Source organism: Myotis brandtii, unplaced genomic scaffold, assembly GCF_000412655.1.
Source record: "Myotis brandtii unplaced genomic scaffold, ASM41265v1 scaffold384, whole genome shotgun sequence".
Classification (NCBI taxonomy): domain Eukaryota; kingdom Metazoa; phylum Chordata; class Mammalia; order Chiroptera; family Vespertilionidae; genus Myotis; species Myotis brandtii.
Window position 1 is genome coordinate 4,536,252 of NW_005364745.1, and position 24,338 is coordinate 4,560,589.

General features: G+C 48.4%; 1 protein-coding gene across 1 annotated transcript in view; it reads left to right on the forward strand.

Annotated features, from left to right (window-relative positions):
• Positions 1-717: 717 nt before the first annotated feature.
• The window catches only part of MTMR12 (myotubularin related protein 12), a 39,442-nt gene continuing 15,821 nt past the window's right edge, over positions 718-24,338 (forward strand). The window contains exons 1-8 of the mRNA XM_014544894.1: positions 718-756; positions 5,844-5,904; positions 8,584-8,726; positions 9,669-9,741; positions 10,549-10,679; positions 13,304-13,397; positions 17,868-17,997; positions 20,862-20,937. Of these exons, the coding sequence (XP_014400380.1) occupies positions 733-756; positions 5,844-5,904; positions 8,584-8,726; positions 9,669-9,741; positions 10,549-10,679; positions 13,304-13,397; positions 17,868-17,997; positions 20,862-20,937 (732 nt within the window). The 5' untranslated portion in view covers positions 718-732. The remainder of the gene's footprint in view (positions 757-5,843; positions 5,905-8,583; positions 8,727-9,668; positions 9,742-10,548; positions 10,680-13,303; positions 13,398-17,867; positions 17,998-20,861; positions 20,938-24,338) is intronic.

The following is a 24,338-nucleotide window of genomic DNA, read 5'->3' on the forward strand; positions in this document are numbered from 1 at the left end:
GCTGCTAGGGTAGCGCCCCATCACAGGGTGCTGTCTGCTCCTCTCTCCTGAAGCCTGGTTACAGCTGAAAGGACACTCCATGGTGTAGTTTTATAATAGGAACAAAGTTTATGATTGGTAGTTGCCTAGGGCTAGGGGCAGGGGGGGTGCGGATAAGGAGAATGAGGGGATGAATGCTAATGGGTACAGGGTTTCTTTTGTTGTTGAGAGAGAGGGAGAGAGAGAGAGAGAGATATCGGTTGTCTCCTGTACACACACTGACCAGAATCAAACCTGCAACCAGCCACTGCCCAGGGCTGGGTACAGGGTTTCTTTTGTTGTTGTTTGAGAGAGAGAGACAGACAGACAGACAGAGAGAAACATCGATCGGGTTGTCTCCTGTACGCACACTGACTAGAATTGAACCTGCAACCTTTTGCTGTACGGGACGATGCTCCAACCAACGGAGCCACCGCCCAGGGCTGGGTACAGGGTTTCTGTTAGACATGATGAAATGTTCTAAAATTGATTGTGGCAATGCTTTTACAACTCTGGGAATATACTAAACACCATTGAATTGTACACTTTAGGTGAATTGTATCTTCTGTGAATTATGTCTTAATAAACTTGTACAAAAACAGAGTTGGAATCAAGAGCACTGAACTTGGTCACCATGTGTTAGCTGTGTGAGTCCAGGCACATTGCTTACCCGCATGGAGCGTCGTTGGCCTTATCTGCAAAGTGGGGGTGGAAATGCCTTACAGGATTGTTGTCAAGGTAAAGACATAGGACCTCCAGCCCTAACCGGTTTGGCTCAGTGGCTAGAGCGTCAGCCTGCAGACTCAAGGGTCCCAGGTTCGATTTCGGTCAAGGGCATGTATCTTGGTTGCGGGCACATACCCAGTAGGGAGTGTGCAGGAGGCAGCTGATCGGTGTTTCTCTCTCACCGATGTTTCTAACTCTCCATCCCTCTCCCTTCCTCTCTGTAAAAAATCAATAAAATATGTTTTAAAAAAAAGACATAGGACCTCCAGCAAATTACATATTTGTGTGTTTAAGTTAGACATATATTTCTGTGGGTAATAAACGCTTAGTCCCAAATGCTTGTGAGTGTTCCCGGTGAAATGAACACTTGCAGAGGCTGAGAACTGGTTCGCATGCTGGGCAAATAGCAGGGTCCTTAAAGCTCAGTCCGTGGGCTGGTACCTTGAGCCCAGACAGGTTTCGGTTTGCCTCTCCCTGCGTGCCTGCTTCCCTGGCTTCAGATGCTGTTTGCTGCTTTTATCGTCAGAGTGACTGTCCTTTATGTGCCAAAGCCAGTGTCCAGTGGGTCGCGTTGAGTCGAGCTGGTCATGCTCTCGGGAGTGAACCTGCTAGTCATGCCGCTGGGAAGGGAGCGAATTCCCCGGGCCAGGAGCAGGGAGCCCGCAGCCCAGGAGTCAGTTCCAGGAAACAGGTCCTGTTCTGATTTCTAGCTTCCTGGACCTGGACAGTGATAGAGTCACCGAGTCTCTAGTCTCTGTCCTCAGTGCTGAGGCTTCAGATTTGGAGGATGCCCCTACCCTATTGGGGAGACTAGAGCAGCGGTTGCCAACCTGTGGTCCGTGGGCCACTGGTGGTCCCTGAGGTCCGCAGGGTTGGCTGGACTAGAGTGTATTTCAGGAGCCAACTAAGGGAGGGTCTGCACAAGCTCCGGAATACCTGGTGCTTATCGTATACTTAGGTCATACAGTTGTTTCTCTTAAGAACTGTTCAGGATTAAAGAATAGTACCAGGATCAAAACTTGTCTCTTTGTATGCTTTCATTTCTACGTTCTCTCAGTAGACTTTTATTGGCAATTTATCTGTCAGGACAGGCTGCTTCCCATCGCTGCATGGGATTAGGTGTTCTGGAGAGGACTTGAGCTGTGTGGACTGTGGGTTGAAAAATGAATGGGATTAGCCCTAGCTGGTTTAGCTCAGTGGATAGAGCATCAGCCTTCGAACTCAAGGGTCCCGGGTTCGATTCCGGTCAAGGGCATGTTCCTTAGTTGCGGGCACATCCCCAGTGGGGAGTGTGCAGGAGGCAGCTGATCGATGTTTCTCTCTCATTGATGTTTCTAACTCTCTATCCTTCTCCCTTCCTCTCTGTAAAAAATCAATAAAATATATATATATTTAAAAAAAGTGAATGGGATTAGGTGTCCTGGAGAGGACTTGAGCTGTGTGGACTGTGGGTTGGAAAGTGAATGGGATGGGGGATAGTGGATTGGTGGGCCCAGTGGGTGCACTGGGGGCTAGATGGGCGCAGGGCAACTGTAATCAGGAAGCAGCCAAGCAAGATGGAGCTAACGGTCCCTGAAGTAAGAGAGCAGGACGGGTGGGCGGATGTGGATGAGCTCTGAGCTGTTAAAGCAGAGCGGGCAGAATGTGAAGGGCAGAATGTAGTTAGGATGACTCTTGGGTGTTGGTGTGGCCAACTGGGTGGGTGGCGGGGCCATGTGCTGAGCCAGAGTCCAGAGGAGGACGAACTGGTTTGGTGAGGGGCAGAGGGAAGTGACCGCTGGTTGTGAAATGTGAATTGGGAGGCTCTGAGGGACATTCCAGTGCAGGTGGCCTGGAGGCTGTATGGATGTCCAGGTCTCGAGCTCTGAAGAGAGATCTGGAGGGAAGAGCCATTCGGGGTCATCAGCGCATATTGTTGGCCATGTTGTGAGGGGGAGGGAGAGCTCATCCAGGGAGCACAGGCCTCGGAGGGAAGAAGACCCGCCAGAAAGAGACTTGAGAAGAGCAGCTGGAGAGAGCGTTGGTCGTTGGCCTGTCGCTCATTTCTGCTGATTTTCAAGTCTCAGGATACATGACACTCCTGGGGGGCAGCCTCCCTGCCCCTCTCTGACTGCAGCTCCCGTTTCTGCTGTGTTCCCAGCAGAGCCTGGCCTTCGCGAGCAGCGCACGTCGCCGTGTCCCTATCAGCGCGTGCACTTGTCGCTCCCTCGCACTCTGGGAGGGCGCAGCTCTGTGTGTTGTTTCCCCGGGTTTGCAGTGCTGGGTGAGAGCGGGGCATGTGCAGTGACAGTTCAGTAGATGGAAGGGGGTGAAAGCCAAGGAGGAGACAGCACCTGGGGGAGGATGTGGCCGGCAGGGACAGGCAGGTTGTGTTGTAGTCAAGAGTATGGCCGGCCAGGTAAACTGAGGCTTGAGTCCCACCTCACTTAACCAGGGCCAGCTTCATCTCCTCGTCTCTAAAGTGAGGACAGTGATGGCTGTTCAAGTTTTGAGGACTCAATGAGACCATGAGTCGAGAAATCATCTTTGCAGGCTCTAGTAGTTATTGCCTGATCACCCAATGTTCCAGTTATTTTTGTATGTCTGCACTTCTTGAGGGCAGAAGTCAGTTCTTACTCGTCTTTTATCCTCAGCATTGGATATTTAGGGGAGTCGGGAGCTGTTTGCTCAAACGAATTGGTCTATATTATCTTGCAGCTTTGAGTAGCCAAACATACAACTTGAGTGTTGACCCACTGGTTTCGCTCCCTGTGCTTTGGGCAGCTCTTTCTAGAATCCTATTTCTGAGGAGCGAGCCGATGGGCAGCTTTGTGAGTCTGGGCCAGCTGTGGGAGGTGGTCCCAGGAGGTGGTCTCCTTGGGCCATAAGCTTGCTGAAGCACGCGTGAAAGTCTCACCTCTTGTCAGGCGTAGCCTTTGGCTCAGCCCTGGGTGAGACTCTTAGATTAAGGGGGCAGGGGCAGCTGTGGGGCCCTGGGAGTTGTTGATATTAGCAGTGGGAGCAGGAGCAGATGTCGCTCCTTTTGATCTGTGAGGTAAAACATGGAAACTGGAGGACTTGTTAATCATGCCCTTATTCTCTTTACATTTTTTTTACTTACCGAGTTGAGAGAGAGAGAGAGAGAAGTGGAGCAAGAGAGACAGAGAAAGAGGGACACATTGCTTTGTTGTCCCACTTATTCATGCATTCGTTGGCTGAGTCTTGTGTGTGCCCTGACCAGGGATTGAACTCACAGCCCTGGTGTATCAGGGCGATGCTCCAACCAACTGAAATACCCGGCCAGGGCTTATCCTCTTTTTTTTTCAAAAGGATTTTTGAAAAAAATATATATCTTATTGATTTTTTACAAAGAGGAGGGGAGAGGGATAGTTAGAAACATCGATGAGAGAGACACATCGATCAGCTGCCTCCTGCACACTCCCTACTGGGGATGTGCGCCCAACCAAGGTACATGCCTTTGACCAGAATCGAACCTGGGACCCTTCAGTTCGCAGGCCAACTCTCTATCCACTGAGCCAAACCTGTTAGGACTTTAAATTGATTTTTTAGAGCGAGAGGATGGGAAAGGGAGAGAGAGAAATATCGATGTGAGAATGAATCATTGATTGGCTGCCTCCTGCAAGGCCCCCAGTGGGGATTGAGCCCACAACTGGGCATGTGCCCTGACTGGAATCAAACCGGCAGCCTTTTGGTGCACAGGACGTTGCCCAACCAACCGAGCCACACTGGCCAGGGCTTAACCTCTATTTAAAATGAAACAAACAAAAGGAGTACCCAACCCCTCGCTCAAAATGGGTTCTCTGAGACAGCCATGATTTTCTACTCAACCTCTCCCTGTCTCAGCTGCACCAAGTTTCTTCTAATTCAATCGGAATTGACAACTTCAGAAAACTACCCAGAGCCTTCTGTCAGAAACAAAACAAAATGAAACAAATTCCAATTGTATGTGTTGACAAACTGGTTGTGTCTTGTAGAGTCAGGATTTGACTGATTGCATCCCCATGGTGTCATTTAACATGTTTCTCTGCCCCAGTGTTTCTTATGAATTGGTAGGTTAACATAGATATAGATCAGTGGTTCTCATAATCACCTGGGAATCTTTTTAAAATCCTGATTTCTGGGCCTCATCCTCCGGAAATTCTGTTTCTTTGTTATGGGGTGGGTCCACAACATTAGTAACATAGAAACATTTCTGGAGGATGAGGCCCAGAAATCAGGATTTTAAAAAGATTCCCAGGTGATTCTAATGTGCAGCCAAGGTTGAGAACCACTGATATAGATGCGCAAGCAGACGGAGATGAGCTATTTTGGCAAGACTGCTTCATGGGTGGTGTGGTAGGTTGCCCACCATGCCTCTCTTTTGTTAGGTTAACTGCCATGGATGAGTGTGGCTTTGGTCCATTAATTCATTAAGGATTGCTGATTATCTCTGAATATTCAATAAACACTGAGCCCAACAGGGAGGCATTTGGAGATGTTTTCATTGAGAAACAGTGACACAGAGGCTGGCCTTAGCTCCTCACCTCAGTGGCACTCTCTTGGGTCTTGGTAATTGGAAGGGGCCATTGGCGTTCCCAGCTGTCCTCCTGGCCCTGCTGTGCCTGGAGCAGCTGCGTTCACATTGGCTTGATTTATTTTTTACTGTTTTATTTTTTTACAATCAGAGTATTGACTTGACACATTCATATTTTCCTGTTCTTACCTTTAAGCTCTTTACAGAAGTCCATTTTCTCTCCAGAACAGCAATTGTTTGCTTTTCACCCTCGCTTCTCCCGGAGGGAGAGGGAATCATTCTGTGGGCTGCCTGGCTTTGCTGTGGGACGTTTGATCCTTAGATAGGGAGTGCCCCTCCCGTCCCTCCGCTCGGGGCAACGAGAGTTGTCAGTCATAAGCAATTATTTTAATGCATTGAACTAATTTGTTGGAATTTTCTGTCATCCTTTAGTTAAAAAATACTTAAAAAAAATAATTAGCTTGTCAAATAAACAAAAAACTCCCGCGGGCATATATTTTCATGAATATTCTGAAAGCATGGCTTTATGTTACTCATTTTGAGCCCTAAACAAATAAAAATATGACCCTTTGCTCTTCTCTTTTAGGAAATTCACACAAACGAAAAGGAAGTAACAGAGAAGGAAGTAACTCTTCACTTGCTGCCAGGTGAGTCATGTCAGCTTCATGTACAACGCAAAGCCAGTGATAAATCACATCATCCCTGCTGTCACTATCTATAGCTTTGTTTCCATCCAGACAAAATGTAACAGCTGTGAGCTGGACAAAATACCAAGGTCTTTCGTTCAGTAGTTACACACCTGGGTGTGAGTATTACAGTAGCTGTAAGGAATTTTCTTCTTTTCCTCCCCCAAGCAGATAAAAATAAACCTGGGAAATTCTCATCTTTCACAAGCAAAGGAGACCTTTCCAGGTTGCCTCACTGGCCCCATCCCCTGTCTGGTCCTCAGTCAGGACAGTCCTGGTCCCCACAAAGCCCTCCTCCCCACTCTCCTCCTGCCGCCCTTCACTAGCGCAGCTGCCGGGCTCCCCAGGCGGGCGTCTCCGCTCGGTCATCTGAGCACCAGGGCCAGGTGTGCTGGGTTTGCCAGCGCCATCCCAGGGCCACCAGGGCTACCAGGACTTTGCTCTGTGGTCATCACCAAGGAGCGTGGGTTGGTTGGGTATTTTTTGTTGTTAATCTTCACCCAAGGGTATTTTTTCCATTGATTTTCAGAGAGAGTAGAAGGGAGGGGGAGAGACCCAGAGAAAAATTGGTGTGAGAGACACATTGATTGGTTGCTTTTGCCCCGGCCAGGGCCGGGGATCAAGCCCAAAACTGAGGTCTGTGAATTGAACCTGGGACCCTTCAGTGCATGGGCCAATGCTCCAACCACTGAGCCAAATTGCCAGGGCTGGTTGGGTATTTTTGAGGTAGGGAGAGTGACTCTATAACTTGAGTCAAGCTTTCCTCAGTTCTGAATTCAGAACCAGAACCGACTTGATGGCGTGTCCTCTTCATACGTGGAGCTGTCCAGTAAGCTGTGCATTCAGTTCTTCCTCTTTCTTTTTTCTAACCCCAAATAGCTTTTTAAAATAAGTGTTTAAAGGTGCAGTTTCCCAAAACAATAGGGGCTTGTTCTGGTACTTTTTATTATATTCCATTTTATTGGGAGTATGTGAGTATGTACAGGTTTCTGGCTGGTCCACCTATTTGGTAAATATGTTGGAATTTTATAACTTTTTAAAAAATGCTTTTAAGTTTCAAAGGCTTTTTCCCATAATAATGGCCTAAACCTTAATCCATATACCCTATTGTCTCTCCTTTTCTTGGACTGGAGATTCTGAAAATACTTTATTTTAAGCGTAGTGTTGCATGCATTCTCCCATCCCCTGTTACCTGATGGTTCTTCTGGGTGTGCAGCTGTGAGCTCACAGCTGACTCCTCTGAGCCCCGCTTCCGAGACTAGACTAAGATCCTGTCCCGCTCCCATGATCCAAGACCCCTCTGCACACACAGGCTGATGGCGGCGGCCCCGTGCGCCCGCTTGCACAGCCTCACCGGTGCTGGCGGCCACTCACGTGAGTTTCCAGTCTCCAGTGCAAGACCGCAGGCTGTCCCTCCCTGTCTTGGGCGAGGTCCATGCTAGGAGCTGAAAGCACAGGAAGCCTTGCTCACAGGTCTTCCACCTCACAGGTCTTCCACCACTGGGACTGTTTAAAACCCTAATGAGGCCCTGACTTCATTGTTTCCTTCAAGCTCTGTGGTCTTGCTGGAGGCTGAGCCATCTCCCAGTATTTCCTTAGTAACTAACCCCTGGAAGGCGAAAAACATGCCACAGTGTGTCCCTTGATAGTCTCAGTGTCTGTAACTTTTCTGTTTACATATTGACGGTTAGACTAAATGATGAATTTCGAGCCAAACAGTACATTTCAAGGCGTTGAAGGAAACAGCCAGAGGGAGCTTCTGGGGCAAAGATTCTGGGGGCTACTGACTGGGGAGAAGAGTTTCCTTCTCCTTCTGGTTGCAAAGTATCTACACTTCATTCCCCGTAACCTTCTCTTTTCCTGCCCTCAGCCAGACACCCCGCCCTGACAGGCTTCTCCGTGGGAGCAGAGACTGTCACCCCTAAACCCTCACCTTTCTGACTGTCAAGAGAACTGCTCTGGCTCCAGGAAGTGCAGCTTTCCGTGGGGCTGGGTGCCTGCAGATAGAGCAGGAAGGTGACACACTGGGAGGAAATAATCTCAGCGAAGAAAGAGAGGAAACCGTTTTTTCCCACAAACCCCTGACCTCCCTTTTCCTCCCATCCTGCCTGCGGAGCCAGGATGAGTGTGGGCATGTTGCAGCCTCTGCAGCAGAGGAAGCTGCCGGCAAGCCCTGCGGCCGGGGAGACGCCCACTGCCTTGTCGCAGCCCCAGAGTGAGAAGCAGCCACTGGCCGGAGAGTGGCCGGAGGTCTGCGTCGGAGGAGGACAGGCCCTGCTGCCATCGCTCAGGAGGGTGTTGCTCCTGGGAACCTCTGCTCGGGGCCAAGCAATAAAACACGAGACCTCAGCTTGCGAGGGTAGCTGAGGTCATCCCGCCCTGGGGAAACGTCCAGTATTCATAGTGAGAAGATAGGGGCGCCCTGTGTGAAGGGGCATCTGAGCCGTTTATCTCACTCCTCAGTGGCCCCCACTCGGTCTCGTCTGCTCCGATTTTGGCAGCGTGTGCCTGTTGGAGTGTGAGCGTGTGAGGGCTGCGTGTGCTGAGGGCTGGTCTCTACAAGAAGAGGCCAGGGCAGCGTGCTGCTGGCGAGCTGGCTGTTCCCCGAGGACTAGCGAGGACTTGTTTTGATGTCCCCAGGTGAGCAGCTGCTCTGTGAAGCCAGCACAGTGCTGAAGTACGTCCAGGAAGACTCCTGCCAGCGTGGCATCTATGGCAAACTCGTCTGCACGGACTTCAAGATTGCGTTCTTGGGCGACGACGAGTCTGCATTGGACAGTGACGTATGTCCGAGCCGCCTTTGGCTGCGTGGGGGGCCTGCAGTCGTGGCCCAGTGTCTGTCCCCAGCTCCCCAGCTCCTCCACCCCCAGCACGCACAAACGCAGGCACAGGGCCCTGCTCACCTCTCTCTCTCTCTCTCTCTCTCTCTCTCTCTCTCTCTCTCGGTCCTTCAGGCGTCCTTCCTGGGGGAGGGCCATTCTGGAGCTTCCCGCTTGGGCCTCCTGTCACGCAGGCTTGCATTTGACTTCAGAAGCTGACACTTTCTCTCATTTTCTTCTATTTTTCATCGCAGCGTATAACTCATTGGAATCCCATCTCCCCAAATATATGCCCCCCCCCCCCCCCCCCCCCCCCCCCTCCCTCCAGTCAATTCGGGAGCTAAGTTCGTTTATGAAACGTGCCCAAGGCAGCCCTTGGATTGGGGTTTACGCTGCCCCGAGTGGTGGTGTCCCTGGATGAGCAGCGCAGTGCGAGGACTGGCCACGACACTCGGAGAGCGCCACACCGCCCGGCCACCCTCGCTTCTTAAGCAGCAGCGCCGTGGCCGTCGCAGACTGCCGTCTCCTGGCTGCCGTCCGCTAGCGGCTTGGCTCCCAGTCCTGGGAAAGAGCATTTACAGAAACGCGAGCCTGCCATGTTTTCACCCTGGGCAGCTCTCACTCACCTACTTGCATTGGTGACCGATCGTAACCTGCGTGCCACTTCCAGCACCTCTCACGGTGACCCCGTGTCATGCCCAGGAGCGGCACAGGAATGGCATGTTCGGCCTGGGTCTGACAAACCGGGGATCACAGCTCTTCTCACACGCTTTGTCCCCTTCCCAGGCACGTGGCTGCATTGCCCTGTGTTTCTTAACATGCCCATGGAGAACAGCGAGCTGCTCCATATTAATGTCTAGCAGTGCATAGAAAGGAGTCACAGTTGTTCCCTTTTGAATCCTTTAGGAAACCCAATTTAAGAATAAGATCATAGGAGAAAATGACATTACGCTCCACTGTGTTGATCAGATTTATGGAGGTAAGTGTTAAGTATCTGTTTTCCCTGGGGGGAGAGGGGCTGCTAGCTTCTGAAAGTGTAGCTGATAGTGTGTTTATGGTCTTCTATAGTTTGCTGTAATTTCTTCACATGTTTATCTTGTTTAAATCAGTGCTATGGATGGTAAAATTGAGATATGAAGTGGTTGTTTGGGTCACTTAGCTGGAGGAGCTCGGACTTGACCTTGGAACCTGTTCTTCCCAGTCCCCACAGTGCCACTGTGTAGGGTTTTGTGTCGCTGTTAGTGTAGGTTTTACTGTAAAGGGGAACCTGGGGAAGGGCCGTGTCCTGCATGTGGCTGTCAAGCCTCGGCTCCACTCCTCTATTTCTGTAAGCAGGACTTTCCCAGAAACCATGCAGTAGTCATTTATGACGCTTCTAACACCGGGAGGAGCTACGTGGTCAAACTCAGACAGGGAGGGAGGTGGCAGGAGGGCCCCCAGCTACAAGCCAGGAGTTGACTGTCCTAGCCATGTCGCTAGGGTCTCCCGTCCATGGTTTGTAATCTCAGCTTTCAGAGCTGGGTTTTCTGCTGGTCGGTGGAGGCCGCTCTCCTGACAGTGGCCAGTCCCTTGAGTCTAGTGCTCCCTCCAGAGGAATGAGGGGCCCTGAGCGGCTCAGAGCCAGGCCCTGCGGAGGGATGGGGGGCCCTGCTGGCTGCTGCTAGGAGGTAGCACCTCTCCTCTCACTTCTGCGGCTCTCCTGGAAGTCAATAGTGCACCTTGTTTCTTTGGCATTAACTTGTTGCCTTATAACATCATTCCCTTCCTGGTTTTATCATATGTGCAGTGTTTGATGAGAAAAAAAAAACTCTGTTTGGACAACTGAAGAAATACCCCGAGAAGCTCATCATCCACTGCAAAGACCTCCGGGTATTCCACTTCTGTCTGAGGTACACAAAGGAAGAGGAAGTCAAAAGGGTAACTAGCTGCCTGTTTCAGGCTGTATTTCCCACCAGGTTTTCCCCACGACTTTTTGCTTACGTTGCATGAAGGTGGAGGGGCGCCTTTCACTCTGCAAAGTTGAACTCGGTTATAACCCCATAGGCTTTGACAGAATTGAGAGACGCGGGTAAAGTGTGCCTGTGTATTGTCCTGGCACGTGCCGCCGTGAGTTCTTTTTTTTTCCCTCCTCCACCCCGCCACCGTTAGTTCTCTAGTCCATCATGTTTTCATTCCTGGAGCCTCTGCAGGGGTCAGGAGAAAGGGACGGGAACAGCTAAAGCAGCCCTCTTACCTGGCCCCCGACAGCCTTCGGGAGGCAGTAGCAGGGACCCCAGCTCCTGGGTGGGCGAGCGTCTGTCTGGGAAGCAGTGAGGAATGTGGGAGGAGGAGGAGGCCACAGGTCGGGTGGGCAGAGCCGCGTCACCGGGTGACCCTGTGCTCTTGGACACGGTAGTAGACTCCATCTAGTTGCCACAGCAAAACAAGATGAATAACTGGGTCAGCTGGTTACGGTGGTCATTGTGACTTCTAAGCTTTCTCTTGCTGAGATATTGAAGGGGTCAGACGTGCCCCTCCTGACCAAGTGCGCCAGGGCAGCCAGGCGAGAACCAGTTCATCTTTGTCTGTGGCCCTGTGAGTTATGCACACTGACAGGCAAGTCCTTGATTTTCTCTCGGTCAGATTAGAGAACAGGGCCCCAGGATTTCCCCGAGCAGAAGAGTGGTGCAGACACGGAAAGTTCCCTGAGAAGCTGAAACTCGCTCTAAACAACGAGTTAGTCGTCTACCCAAACTTACTTTGGCTGGGAACCTTGAACAAAAAAGCACAATTGGTTGATGTCTTCTGATCTTCTAGAAGGAAGTCCTAAAGGCCAGAAATGGGTCAGGATGATTCCGTGTGTTGGTTATCTGATATCAGCTGTATGTTGTTAATGTCAGATTTTTAGAGTATCTAAATATGGCCCTTGAGATTTCTTAGCACTTAGTTTTTGAGAAATTGGACTGTGCTTTAAAAATTTCCCTAGAAATTCAAAGCTTTTAGAAAACCTGACAGAATGGTTAGCCTTTGTAACAGACTAGAGGCCCAGTGCATGAATTCCTGTACGGTGGGGTCCGGCTGGCCTGGCCCCAATCAGGGTGGATCGGGGCTGGGCCTGTCAGGAGGAGGAGATGGCGGGCGATTGGCTGGCGGGCCCCACCTTCGATTGGAGTTGGGGGGCTGATTGGGGGTGGGGCCAGCCATGGGGAGGGGCTGTGGGCATTCCAGTCGTTCCACCATTTGATCTATTTACATATTATCCTTTTATTATATAGGATTGTATGTTCTATGAGTCAAGTGGGGCAAAATCAGTTCCATTAAACAAAGGCAGACATGGAGGCACAGAGGCCAAATGTCTCCGACGAGGTGAGGAAGGACTCGGGTCGCCTGCTGTCTGAGCCCGGATGCAACGCTTGCTCCTAGGACCTCTCAGAGCAGGGATTCCACAAGCCGAGTGTTCCACACCCCCCAAGCTGCCCAACCCGCAAGTGAGGACGGAACTTTCTGAGAAATATGCCGAATCAGGGCTTTTGTCTAAGCAGACAACTGTGCGTGGCCTTGGCTCCCTTTCCCGATCTCTGTTCCATAAATCCATTGCTTAGTTCACTCTGTGGTTTCTTCTAGAATCTTCCTGAGTCATTTTCAGCTTTCAGAGGAGAGGAGGGTGGATGCAGAACACAGACTGTGAAAAGGCCCCGTGTAATCTGGCCAGAGTTGCTAATGAAGCTGATGGGGTGGTGCTTTTAAAATTTAAGTGCTATGTGTACTTATTCAGTTATTTTTAGAGTCAGTTTTCTGATTATGAAAGCATTATGTGGCAATTATGAAAAATTTGCCAGTGAAAGATTCCATATATATATTTCTGAAGGTAAGCAGTTTATTAAAAACCCAGTTCCCTAAGTCCCTTTGGATTTTGAAAACAACCCTTATAGAATTTATGTGTAACAATGAAATTGGGGGTCACCACAACATGAGGAACTGTATTAAAGGGTCACGGCATTAGGAAGGTTGAGAACCACTGACATAGAGAGCTCTTGGGTCAATGGGGAGAAAAGGAGATGTATGTACCTGATCAGGCCAGTTCGCTGGCCACAGTGGGCGTCATAGTGACCGGTTATTATGGTTGTTAGGGCATTATGGTCGCTGGCTTTTTATATATATTGACTGGTGGCCCAGTGCATGAAATTCGTGCACATTAAAAGGGAATTAATTGAGAGGAAATATTTTAATATTGCTATTTGTCCTTTCTCTATAATAGAAGTGTTAGAGATGAAAGAAAATTAGTAAAATGTATATGAAAATAATATATAAATTCATTAATAAACAATAACAGCCTCACGTCCCCCGGCCTCGCAGCCTCCTGCTGATTGGTTGTTATGGCATGAGGGCGTCACGACCATTTCCATATTAGCTCTTTATTATATAGGATAGCTTCCTGGAAGCAGATCTCAGCGTGTTGTGACATGCTGCCCCGAGGTGCCTATTAGCTGGACTAAAAACTTAGACAACTCGGTGCTTTCTGCCAAAGTCATGACTGCCTCCATTGCGTGCTTCCTTTCTAGATTGTCAGTGGCATCGTCCATCACACCCTGGCTACGAAACGGCTGAAGCGATTGTTTCTCTTCTCCTATGCAACCGCTGTGCACAGCAACACGCGTGAGTGTCTTGTGGGCTGTCGTTTGTAGGGGGCGGAGCTTCCAGTTTCTACCTGAAACTGCTGGGAGAAAACCCATCCATGGGGCATTTTCTCCTCTTCTCTAGCAATTGGTCACCTTTGCCGGGGTGACACATGCAGGATTCTTTAAATAAAAAAAGTTTGTTATTTTTCCTGTGATCTTTGTTGCTTTAACTCATTTTTTAGGTTTGTTGTCTTTTTGTGAGGGATGATTGGTTTGATTGTTTCTTATGAAAGGTAAAATCAATATATTATAACTGGGGATGTGAGATTATAGAGAAACAAAATTGAGACAAATTTAACATTGCCCTGTTTGTCCCTGGATTCTCTTTTCCACTTTAATATACTTGGTTTCATTTCATCAGACTCTAGAGCAGTGGTTCTCAACCTTCCTAATGCTGCGGCCCTTTAATACAGTTCCTCATGTGTTGTTTTTTTTGTGTGTGTTTTTTATATTTATTTGTGTTGTGGTGACCCCAAACCATAAAATTATTTTTGTTGTTACTTCATAACTGTAATTTTGCTACTGTTATGAATCGTAATGTAAATATCTGACATGCAGGATGTATTTTCATTGTTACAAATTGAACATAATGAAAGCATAGTGATTAATCACAAAAACAATATGTAATTATATATGTGTTTTCCGATGGTCTTAGGCAACCCCTGTGAAAGGGTCGTTCAACCTCCAAAGGGGTCGCGACCCACAGGTTGAGAACCACTGCTCTAGAGGCTGCCTTGCATTCTAGAAGGTTTTTTTTAAATATTTATATTTTTCAATCCTTACCTGAGGATATGTCTTTATTGACTTTAGAGAGGGAGAGAGAAAGATTGATGTGAGAAAGAAACATCGATTGGTTGCCTCCTAAAAGTGACCCAACCAGGGATCGAACTTGCAACCTGGGTATACACAGTGGCCGGGAATCGAACCCACCACCTTTTGGTGGATGTGGGACTGTCTGGTAGGCACACCAACTGAGCCACACCAGCCAGAGCTAGAAAGTTCTTAAACAACTAGAACATGCTTGATAGCGGATACTTGGGGAGGCGGGGGGAGTGGGAGAGCTGTACATAAAAGAACACATCAGACGACAACCAGAAGGCTCATGGAATAGCTTGAGAGGCAGTGTCGACACAGGTACCAGAATGCCTGGGTTTGAATCCCAAGTCCACCAGTTGCTAGCTGTGTGATCGTAAGCAAATTGCTTACATTTTCTGTGTCTCAGTTTCTTCATCTGTAAAATGGAGATAATAATGGTATCTACCTCACTGAGATGTTCGGAAGGTTACATTAGGGAATGTAGGTGAACTACTCAGAAGAGTGTGTGGCCCATTGTGAACTCTGAGGGTTTGCAGTTCGCATTATTAAAAGAAGAATACATCAGAAAACTAGCTTGGGTAGAAAATGTAAGATTCCACGTATTTTCCATTCAGCTCACTGGAAAAGAGAGTGGTCGTTTAAGAAAGTTTGGTCATCTGAATTAGCTATTAATAAGGCCTCGCATTGTAGTGTTTCCACAGATGTCTGCCTTCCTGCTCTTGGTCTCTCCCTCCGGCTGTCCTCTTGCTCTGCCATTACTCCTAACAGGAAATTGACGTTTGATGGTCCCGTGCTCTGTGCTTCTCGTCAGGGAGGTGGCATGTTAGTTTAATGCCCGTATCAGCCTTTCTGGAATGCAGAGTGCATGCCACTTGCTGCTCGTCAGCCAGCACGTGTCGGATGCTTGCTGAGGGGCAGGCACTGGGGCTCTTGGGTGAACCGGGCTACGCCCCTGCCCCGAAGAGCATCGCGTCAGAAGCAGCTGAGGGATGTGGCCTCTGTCGGGAGGGGCTGAGGAGCAGGAGGACGCGCCCGACCCCCCGGGGAGGAGGAGGGTGGGCTGCCAGAGGGCGCAGGCTGTGCCTGAGCTGACGGAGGGCATGGGCATGTCTGGTGGGCACAGCGGGTACGGACAGCGCTGGAGAGAGCTGAGAGCAGGTGGCGTTTGGGAACTCTGGTGATTTAGTAGAAAAGGTGTGAGTTTTGGGGTCTGTCCCACTCGAGTTCACATCCTTGCTCAGCTGCTTAGTAGCTGTGGGGCCTTGGGCCTCTGTTTTCTCATATTAAAAACCAATAGTGTTCATGTTTGCTTTGAAGTGTTGTGAAGAGTATAAATTATTAAGTGTGTGACACGGGACGATACTAAATGAGGGTTCATTGGGAGTATAACTACATATTACACAGGACGGGTTATGTTCAGAGGATTACGTTGACATAAAACACAGCACGACTATTAGGCTGAACATAAAATTTGTTTCTTCATTCAATAAGTTCATCTTTTCACTTTTAAAAAATATTTTTAAAATTGATTTTAGAGAGGAAGGGAGAAAGAAACATCAATGATGAGAGAGAATCATTGAATGGCTGCCTCATGCGCGCCCCCTACTGGGGATTGAGCCCGCAACCCGGACATGTGCCCTGACCAGGACTTGAACCCAGGACCCTTCAGTCCTCAGGCTGACGCTCTATCCACTGAGCCAAACCAGCTGGGGCCACCTTTTCACTTTAAATGTATGTACAAGTGCTGATTAACTAGGTGCTGGCTTACAACTGCTTGTTGCAATATAAGGTATGCAAAATATGACTTCGTTGATTACTGCAATTTAAATAAACCTGTATTGGGTTTACACTTGAAAAATCATCCTCTATTTTTAGGAGTTCTGCTTCTTCCTTATATCCTGATTCTTGGTCCGGACCTAGGGTAGAACAGTTTCTCAGCTGGCGAACATATGTCAGTCGTGTGCTGAAACCCTGGCAGTTTCGTTACCTTGTGGTGGCTTGTTGTGCCACAAGGCCCAGGATATGAAGCATCTTTTATTCTATTTTAATCCCATCCTTCTTCTCTCCTCCTTCTAACCCCAGATTTTGATAAGAAAAGGTTATAACAGATAATTGTGACTTGACCAGTTAGCTTTTTCACTGCGTAGGGGTGTGGAGAGCTGGCTGCTTTGCAGTCTGAGCACCTTTCACTATTCTCAGGCTTAACAATTCATCACTGTGCTTGGCGGAAAGGTACTCCTAAATTCTTATGACGGCATTTTGGGGAAGGACCTGTCTATATTGTGGAGAAAATGATCTGTCATGCTTGAATTGGAGTATTATTATTTATGTCCATGGGGAAACTTTATTGCATTTATCATTTTATGGACTTTTTAAATATTTGCTAGGTTTCAATTCCAGTTCTGCCGTTGCCTAGCTCTGTGGCCTTGGGCAAGTCATTTGACCTTTCTGTGCTGCACCTGTAAGCTGGAAGAAAGAATATCAGCTAACTTGTAGGGTTATAAGGACTTAGTTCGTTCATGTAGTATGTTCAGAACAGTGCCTGGCACATACAGGTGCTATATACTTAACTACTGTGTTTTCTAAACCATTTTTCTTATTATCATACTTTATACAATGATCTGGTTTTATTAAAAAGAGCGGTTGGGAGTTTTGTCAGACACTTTATTTTCCCGAGAATGCTTGTTTTTTTTAGATGTGTAAAGGCTTAAACTAACCGATTGGTGTAAATACCCCAAACTCTAGTAGCGCATTTCACCCCAACAAGCAGTGCTGTGGCCTGGGCGAGGGCTGAGCTGCAGCAGCAGTGTCCTGGGCCTGCCCTTCCCGCAGGGGGTCGCAGGGCAGGGCGGGGGCAGAGGTGTCGTCCCCGTGACGCAGCCCTTGCTGGCAGGCCCGCATGGCTCTGAGTGGTTGTGGCCCTCAGGAGCGAGTGTTACACTGGAAACTCCTCTGGCAGGGTGTCTTCAAAGTGAAGGAGGGTTTACACTCAGGAATCTGGCATGCTGTCGGTGAGTTTGCATCCTGTGCACATACTGGTAGGGCTAGACATCTATTTTAGCATTTGTGCTAAGCCCGTCTTTAGTGCCTCTCAGGATCTTTTTATGTCATAAAAATTGTCTCATGGTCAGATGACTGAAAATGGAGCTATAATGACTTTTGCAAGGAAAGGAATGAGAACAGTCCTTTGCTACAGTATAAAAAGACAGAGAGCCTCGCCCGGCTGGAATGGCTCAGTTGGTTGGCCCATGCACTGAAGGGTTGCCAGTTCCATTCCCGGTCAGAGCACATGCCTGGTTGCAGGTGTGATTCCCAGTTGGGGCGCAAGTATGGAAAGCAACCAATCTATGTTTCTCTCTCGCATCAGTGTTTCTCTCACTCTCCCTTTCTTTCCCTTCCTCTCTCTAAGCATATCCTCGGGTGAGGATTTAAAAAAAAAAAAGAGCCTCAGTCGTAATTTTGGAATAATGACAAAAAAGAGGAACAAAGTTAGAATTAAGCAGTGAATCATTCTGCTTGGATAATCATGGGCATAGTAGAGGAAATTGGGGCCTGAGGATTCACTTTCACATCATTAACATACCAGCGCTTCATGCTAAGAGTGTATTGTCTTTTAAATTTATTTTGTTAGCCACCAATCCCAAAAACCATACTGTGATGTTTGACACACTGGAGGACTGGTGCTGGGAACTGGAGCGGACCAAAGGCAGCATGAAGTACAAGGCAGTGAGTGTCAACGAAGGCTACAAAGTCTGTGAGAGGTAAGCGCTCACGCTGTGTTTTTTAAAAACAGCTTTACTGAGATTTAATTCACATGCCAGACAGTTCACCTGTTTGAAACATACAGTGTACAGTCACACAGCTGGGCATCCATGACTCCCGTCAGTTTTCATCGTCCCCCAAGAAACTTCATCCTCATTAGGAGTCTCTCCCACGTCCTCACAACACCTCCAGCCCCAGGCAGCCACTCAGCTACTCACTGTATCTATAGACTTGCCTGCTCTGCACATTCATATAAATGGAGTCATGTAATACGCGGTCTTCATGCCTGGCTTCTTTCACTTAGCATAATGTTATTAAGGCTCATCCATGTTGTGGCATTTATTAGAATGTCATTCTTTTTTATTGCTGAATAATATTTCATGGGATGGATGTGTATACCACGTTTTATTTACCCTTCATCAGTTGATGGGCATTTTGGTTATTTTCACTTTTTGGCTATTATGAATAGTGCTGCAGTGAACATTTGAGTCCAAGGTTTTGTGTGGATGTATATTTTCATTTCTTTTTGGGTAAATACTTAGGAGTGGAATTGCTAGGCCAGGTAGCGACTCTAAATTTAACTTTTTGAGGAACTGCACTCTGTTTTCCACAGCAACGACTCCATTTTACATTCCCATCAGAAGGTTCCCTTTCTCCACACTAATACCCTTAAAGTGTCCCTTCAAACATTCAAAAGCAAATTTGTGTCTTTTTCCCCATTATTGTATCTATAATCTAAGTGTAAAATTTTTAGAGGCGTCTCTGAATTTATATTGTGTATTTGCTCTCCTCTTATCAAACATTTCAATTTATTTATTCATTCAATAAAAATTTGTAGTGCCTACTCTGTGCCAGGAAGTCCTGGCCACTAAAGATACAGCAGTGAACAGTCTAAGGACCCCCGCCTCTCGGGAGCTGTCGTTGCAGTGGCAGGAGATGTGACGGAGTGACGAGCATTTGTAGTGGACTGGAAGGCAGGAGTGCCGAGGGGAAGAGGAGGTTAGGGCCAGGGGAGGGCGGGTCAGCAGGAGCCGAGGCCTGTGGTAGACTCTTGTCCCGCTGGGTGGGGAACAGCGAGGGGCCGGGGCCGGAGAGGAGTGAGCCGGGGCCAGAGTAGTAGGGGGTGAGGTCGGGAGGAGGGAGTGGCTGGAGGTGACTGCCTCGGAGGCTTCAGAGGATTTATAGTTCAGTGAGGAGGAGTCTGAGCAGAGGCAGGATGTGCTCTGACCTACATTTTAAAGGATGACTCTGCATAATTCTCTTTTGGATACTGGAATCTTATCATTTTGGAGCATAACGCCCAGCACTCTGCTGACAGTTTCATAAAATTTGAACAGTAGTCTTCCCTTACCCATAGTTTTGCTTTCCTTGGTTTTAGTTACCTGTGGTCAACTGCAGGCCAAAATATTACATGGAAAATTCCAGAAATAAACAATGCATAAGAGTGAAATCGGGTGCTGTTCTGAGCAGCATGAAGAAACCTCATGCTGTTCGACTGCGTCCCTCCCAGGATGTGAATCAGGCCGCCCTGTCCAGCACGTCCATGTGCAGACGCTCCTGCCCCTCAGCCCTGTTGGTTCTCGGACTGACTGTCGTGGTATCACAGCGCTTGTGTTCACTTGACCCTTTTTACTCAGACATGGCCTTAAAGTGCAAGAGTGGTGATGCCTCAATTCAGTAAATGCCAAAGGAACGGTAAAGGCTTCCTTTAAGTGAGAAGGAGAGTGCAGTGCAAGAAGATATTCTGAGAGAGAACCACTGTAAGCCTGCTTTTGCCCCACCCCGTGTCCCCTCAGAGCCTGGGTCGGGAGAGGGACTCCGATCCGTCCGGAGAGGAACGGGAGACCCAGTGCCTACGTCCCCTCCCCCGCGGTCAGAGCGGCTGTTCAGCCCCACAGTCTGCTCCTTCCCCTGAAGAGCTCTCTCGTCCCCCGTCCCAGGAAGGTGGCGGGAGGCCTTGGCCCTGGAGGACACGTGTAGCAGGAGCCTGTGAGCAGACGGCCCAGGGCGCCATTGCTGCTCTGTGTGTCCCCTGGGTCCCTCACCCCACCTGCCTGCCTCCCATGAGGCTTCCTCTCAAGCTCTGAGTGAAAGCTTCCAGCTCCACAGCCACAGCCCGTGGGCTGCCTTGTTAAAAGAAGCCGCCTCTGCTGACGGGAGGCGTGGAGCCGCGGAGCCCTGCGCTCTGCACTCTGAAACCCCTTTCCCACGTCCCTCCCTAGCCGCTTGGTTAGTTGTAGACTTTCTCATGTAGAATCTGGAGTCAGAGTGCTGGGGGTTGGGTCCTCGCTCCACTGTGCTCACTACTGTGTGACCTGCGGAGGCCTTCGCAGGGCTGCGTCTCAGCTTCTTTATCTGCCAAATGGAAGTAATCCTAGCACATGCCCCATCGCGCTGTTGGGAAGATGAAGTAAATAACTCATGGGAGGTAATTAGAACAGAGTCGGGCATGAAGTAAGCACTTGGGTGTTGTGAGAGCCCTTGGTAAGATGGCAGTAGTCATCGTGATTACTGGTTTCACAGTAATCTGACTGAAAGCAGCGTCATTGCTCATATTGTCCGAATGTGATGACAGAGATCACTCCCAACCTTGGCATTTGTGCTCTGGTGGATGTCACATACTCCAGCCCCTCATTCTGTGGGTGGGAACTTCACCTGCGGTGACACAGACTCAGGCAGAGCTCGGCTTTGCACTTAGGTTCCTGACTGATGTGACTGGAGAGAGGTCACCTGCGCTGGTTCTTCACAGGGAAATAGGACCCATTTCCTACCTCTCTGCTTAGCTTCCTGTGTTCATTAAAGCTGAGCTTCCATGTTTAGTGAATTAACTCCAGTCCTAAAACTGCCGCCCTCTCTCTTCCAGGCTGCCAGCGTACTTCGTGGTCCCCGCCCCTCTTCCTGAAGAGAGTGTGTCACGCTTCCAGGGCCACGGCATCCCAGTAAGTGCATCTGGAAACCCTAACAGCCGTGGGTTGCTCATCGGTCCATCTTGGCAAATTGTTCTCCTGACAGCCTTCGGCTTTAGTACTAAATAGTTTGTCTTCAGTCCAAGAGTGATCCAAAAATATCTTAGGGACTCCCTAGGGGAGAGTCTTAGGCTTGAGGCTCCCTGGGACGGGCTTCTAAAGTTCTCACAGAGGCCCTGGTGTGCTCAGCAGACATCTTCTCACAGCTCTTAGAGCAGCGGTTCTCAACCTGTGGGTCAAGACCCCTTTGGGGGTCGAACGACACTTTCACAGGGGTCGCTTAAGACCATTGGAAAACACATATATAATTACATATTGTTTTTGTGATTAATCACTATGCTTTCATTATGTTCAATTTGTAACAATGAAATTGGGGGTCACCACAACATGAGGAACTGTATTAAAGGGCCACGGCATTAGGAAGGTTGAGAACCACTGCTCTAGAGGGTCACAGATCTGCCTAGTGTTGAAAGACAGCCTGATTAGACACCTAAGTGATTTGAGGCTGAGCCAACCACTCTGAGGGCAGTAGGGTCTAAGCTCCTACTTAGCCCCACCACTCATCTTGAATGGGCGTGGCCGTCTTTTCCCCAGAGACAACATAAAGCGCTTACTGAGTTTTCACAGAATCACTGGATGGGAGCCGTATTTAATGTCTCACTGATCACAGAGAGCAAGACTCCGGCAGTTACTCTAGTTTCTAATGGGCGGTTGGGAGGTGCCAAGCCGGCAGGAATTTAGTGAGGAATGAGAATTGCAAACACGTGCTCTGCTGTGTGCATGGCTGGTTCACCAGAAAGGCCACTCCCTCCCGTGTAGGAGGCGGGATGTGTACGCTGGGGTCACCTGCCCAGAAGCACGTGCAGGCCGGGCGTAATGACAGCGCAGGGTGGCTGCTCCGTGTCAGCAGGTCCGTGCTGGGGGGGAATATGGGCCTGGTGTTGCCAGGTGCTCTGACTCCTCAGGAGAAAACACAGGTAGGATTTCTGTGTGTGTTTTCCCGATTTCTAAATGGATGCATCTGACTTGAAGGTTTAAAAAACATGTCTTTGGGCCCGAGTTGGTTCATGTACCACCAGTTTGCAACCTTAAATTTAGAGCAGCAATTCTCAAACTTTCTGGTCTTAGGACTTTACACTCTTAAAAATTACTGAGGATCTCAAAAAAGTCTTTGTTTATGTGGTTGTATGTACTGATATTTGCCATATGAAAAATTAAAACTGGCCCAGGCCAGTGTGGCTCAGTTGTTTGAGCATCGTCCCACGCACCGAAAGGTTGCTGGTTTGATTTCCAGTCAGGGAACACACCCAACTTGCAGTTTCGATCCTGTTTGATGTGCATATGGGAGGCAACCAATCAATGTTTCTCTCTCACATTGATGCTTCTCTCTCTCTCCCCCTCTCCTTCCTCTCTCTCTAAAATCAATAACATATTTTTAAAAATATAAAACTGAAACATTAAAACATTTCCTAGCTGGTTTGGCTCAGTGGATAGAGCATTGGCCTGGAGACTGAAGGGTCCCGGATTTGATTCCGGTCAAGGGCACAAGCCCGGGTTGCGGGCTCAATCCTCAGGAGGGGGCGTGCAGGAGACAACAGATTGATGTTTCTCTCTCTCCCTCTCTCATCCTCTCTGAAATCAATAAAAATATTTTTTAAAAATCACAAAAAACATGGTTATGTTAGTAATAAACTCATTATCTGCTAATGGAAGTAACACATTTCTATGAAAAAATAACTATATTGTCCAAAATTTAAAAAAGCAGCTTTACATTTTTGAAAATAGAAGCCTGGCCTGTGTGGCTCAGCAGTTGAGCATTGACCTATGAACCAGGAGGTCAAGGTTTAATTCCCAATCAGGGCACATGCCCGGGTTGCGGCTCATTCTCCAATAGGGAGAGCCCTCTCCCTTCCTCTGTCTGAAACCAACAAAAACATATTAGAAAAAGAAAATAGAAGAAGCCGCCTGCTTCTGTATGCTCCTTTCATTTAGTCTGTTATGGTATGTTAGGCTTTGGTTGAAGGACATGAAGAAAAATCCAGTCTAACACATCTGTATTTGGAAAAGGGAGGAATATTTAATAGCCTTTTCTCATAATTGAGAAGATTGTTTTTCGATAGTACACCAAAAAATGGTCAGTGGGAGTTTCATAAAGGTTAATTGCAATAAGGAATCTGATGAAAACAAAATCAAACTTTTCATTCTCTAAATTAAAACCCACTGGTCTATCTTGTACTTTGAATGAATCTTGTTCATCTGGAAAATGCTGGCTCCCTAGGTAATATAGGTTGTCCAGATAGTGACGTTTTCTTATAGACTATAAAAATCACACATTAATATCACCCCATTTCATCAGCAGGACCTTTAACTGCTGGAAGCTGCCCAGCTAAAAAGTCAGAGACTCGCTTTTCCAGAATCCTAATTTTTACTTGAAAGTTCAATTTTTAACCATTGGCGACAGTTTGTCAGTTATTTTCCTTGACGTGATAAACTCACTTTATTTACTTATTTATTTATTTAAAAAGAATGACTGTCTGCCCATTACTGAAGTCTGAACACGGAAAGAGCAGCTCGCCGGGTCCTCAGCTCAGTTGCATAAGCACGTTTCCTTTCGAGAGACATTGTACCGTGCTGCTTGCCTCGTATTCCGTCACATGTTAATGCCTTTAGTCCCTCATCAAGGACCCTGTCCAGGGAAACCGCGTGTTCTCTGGGTGGCAGGGCCGTTTAGCCTCCCTTGCCAGCAGTGCCAGTGCCACTCGGCGGCAAGGACAGGGCTTCTGAGCGCCTGGCAGGGTCTCGGCTCCAGCTTGGGTCTGTGGACCGCAGTTTGCGAGTCACTCTTAGAGGAACGAAATGAGGGTCTTCTCCGTCAGCCTTTCCCAGATGATCCAGGAACAGGGTGTGCTCTGTGGGAAGAAACAGGCGTCGCCTGCCCATGGGGCCAGCTGCTTCGCCACCGCGTTGTGCGGGACTTTGGCAGCAGAACATGTGCTAAAACCTGAGCGAGGGGTCGGCAGTAAACTTCGATAGAAACTGTAGGAAGGCGTGCTCACTGTATGAGGTCGCCAGTCCTGAGCGCGTGAACGGACGGCAGAAACTATTACCCAGATGGAATTTACACACGTGTTCGGGGAACACAGCGCTCAATACACACAACGTAAACTTTACCATAGTGACATTCGGTGTACTCACAGTCCTGCGTAACCATCACCGGCTGCTCCCCCTGCCTTTCCCTGTCTGCTTTCCTGCCGTCACTCCTCTCAGCGAGGCCTCTGTGGTTTGTAATTTCAGTCATTCTCTTGCCGCCCTTCTGGAGTCTTTGGCCCCAACCAGAGTATTCCTTTTTTTTTTTTTTTTTTTTTTTTTTTTTT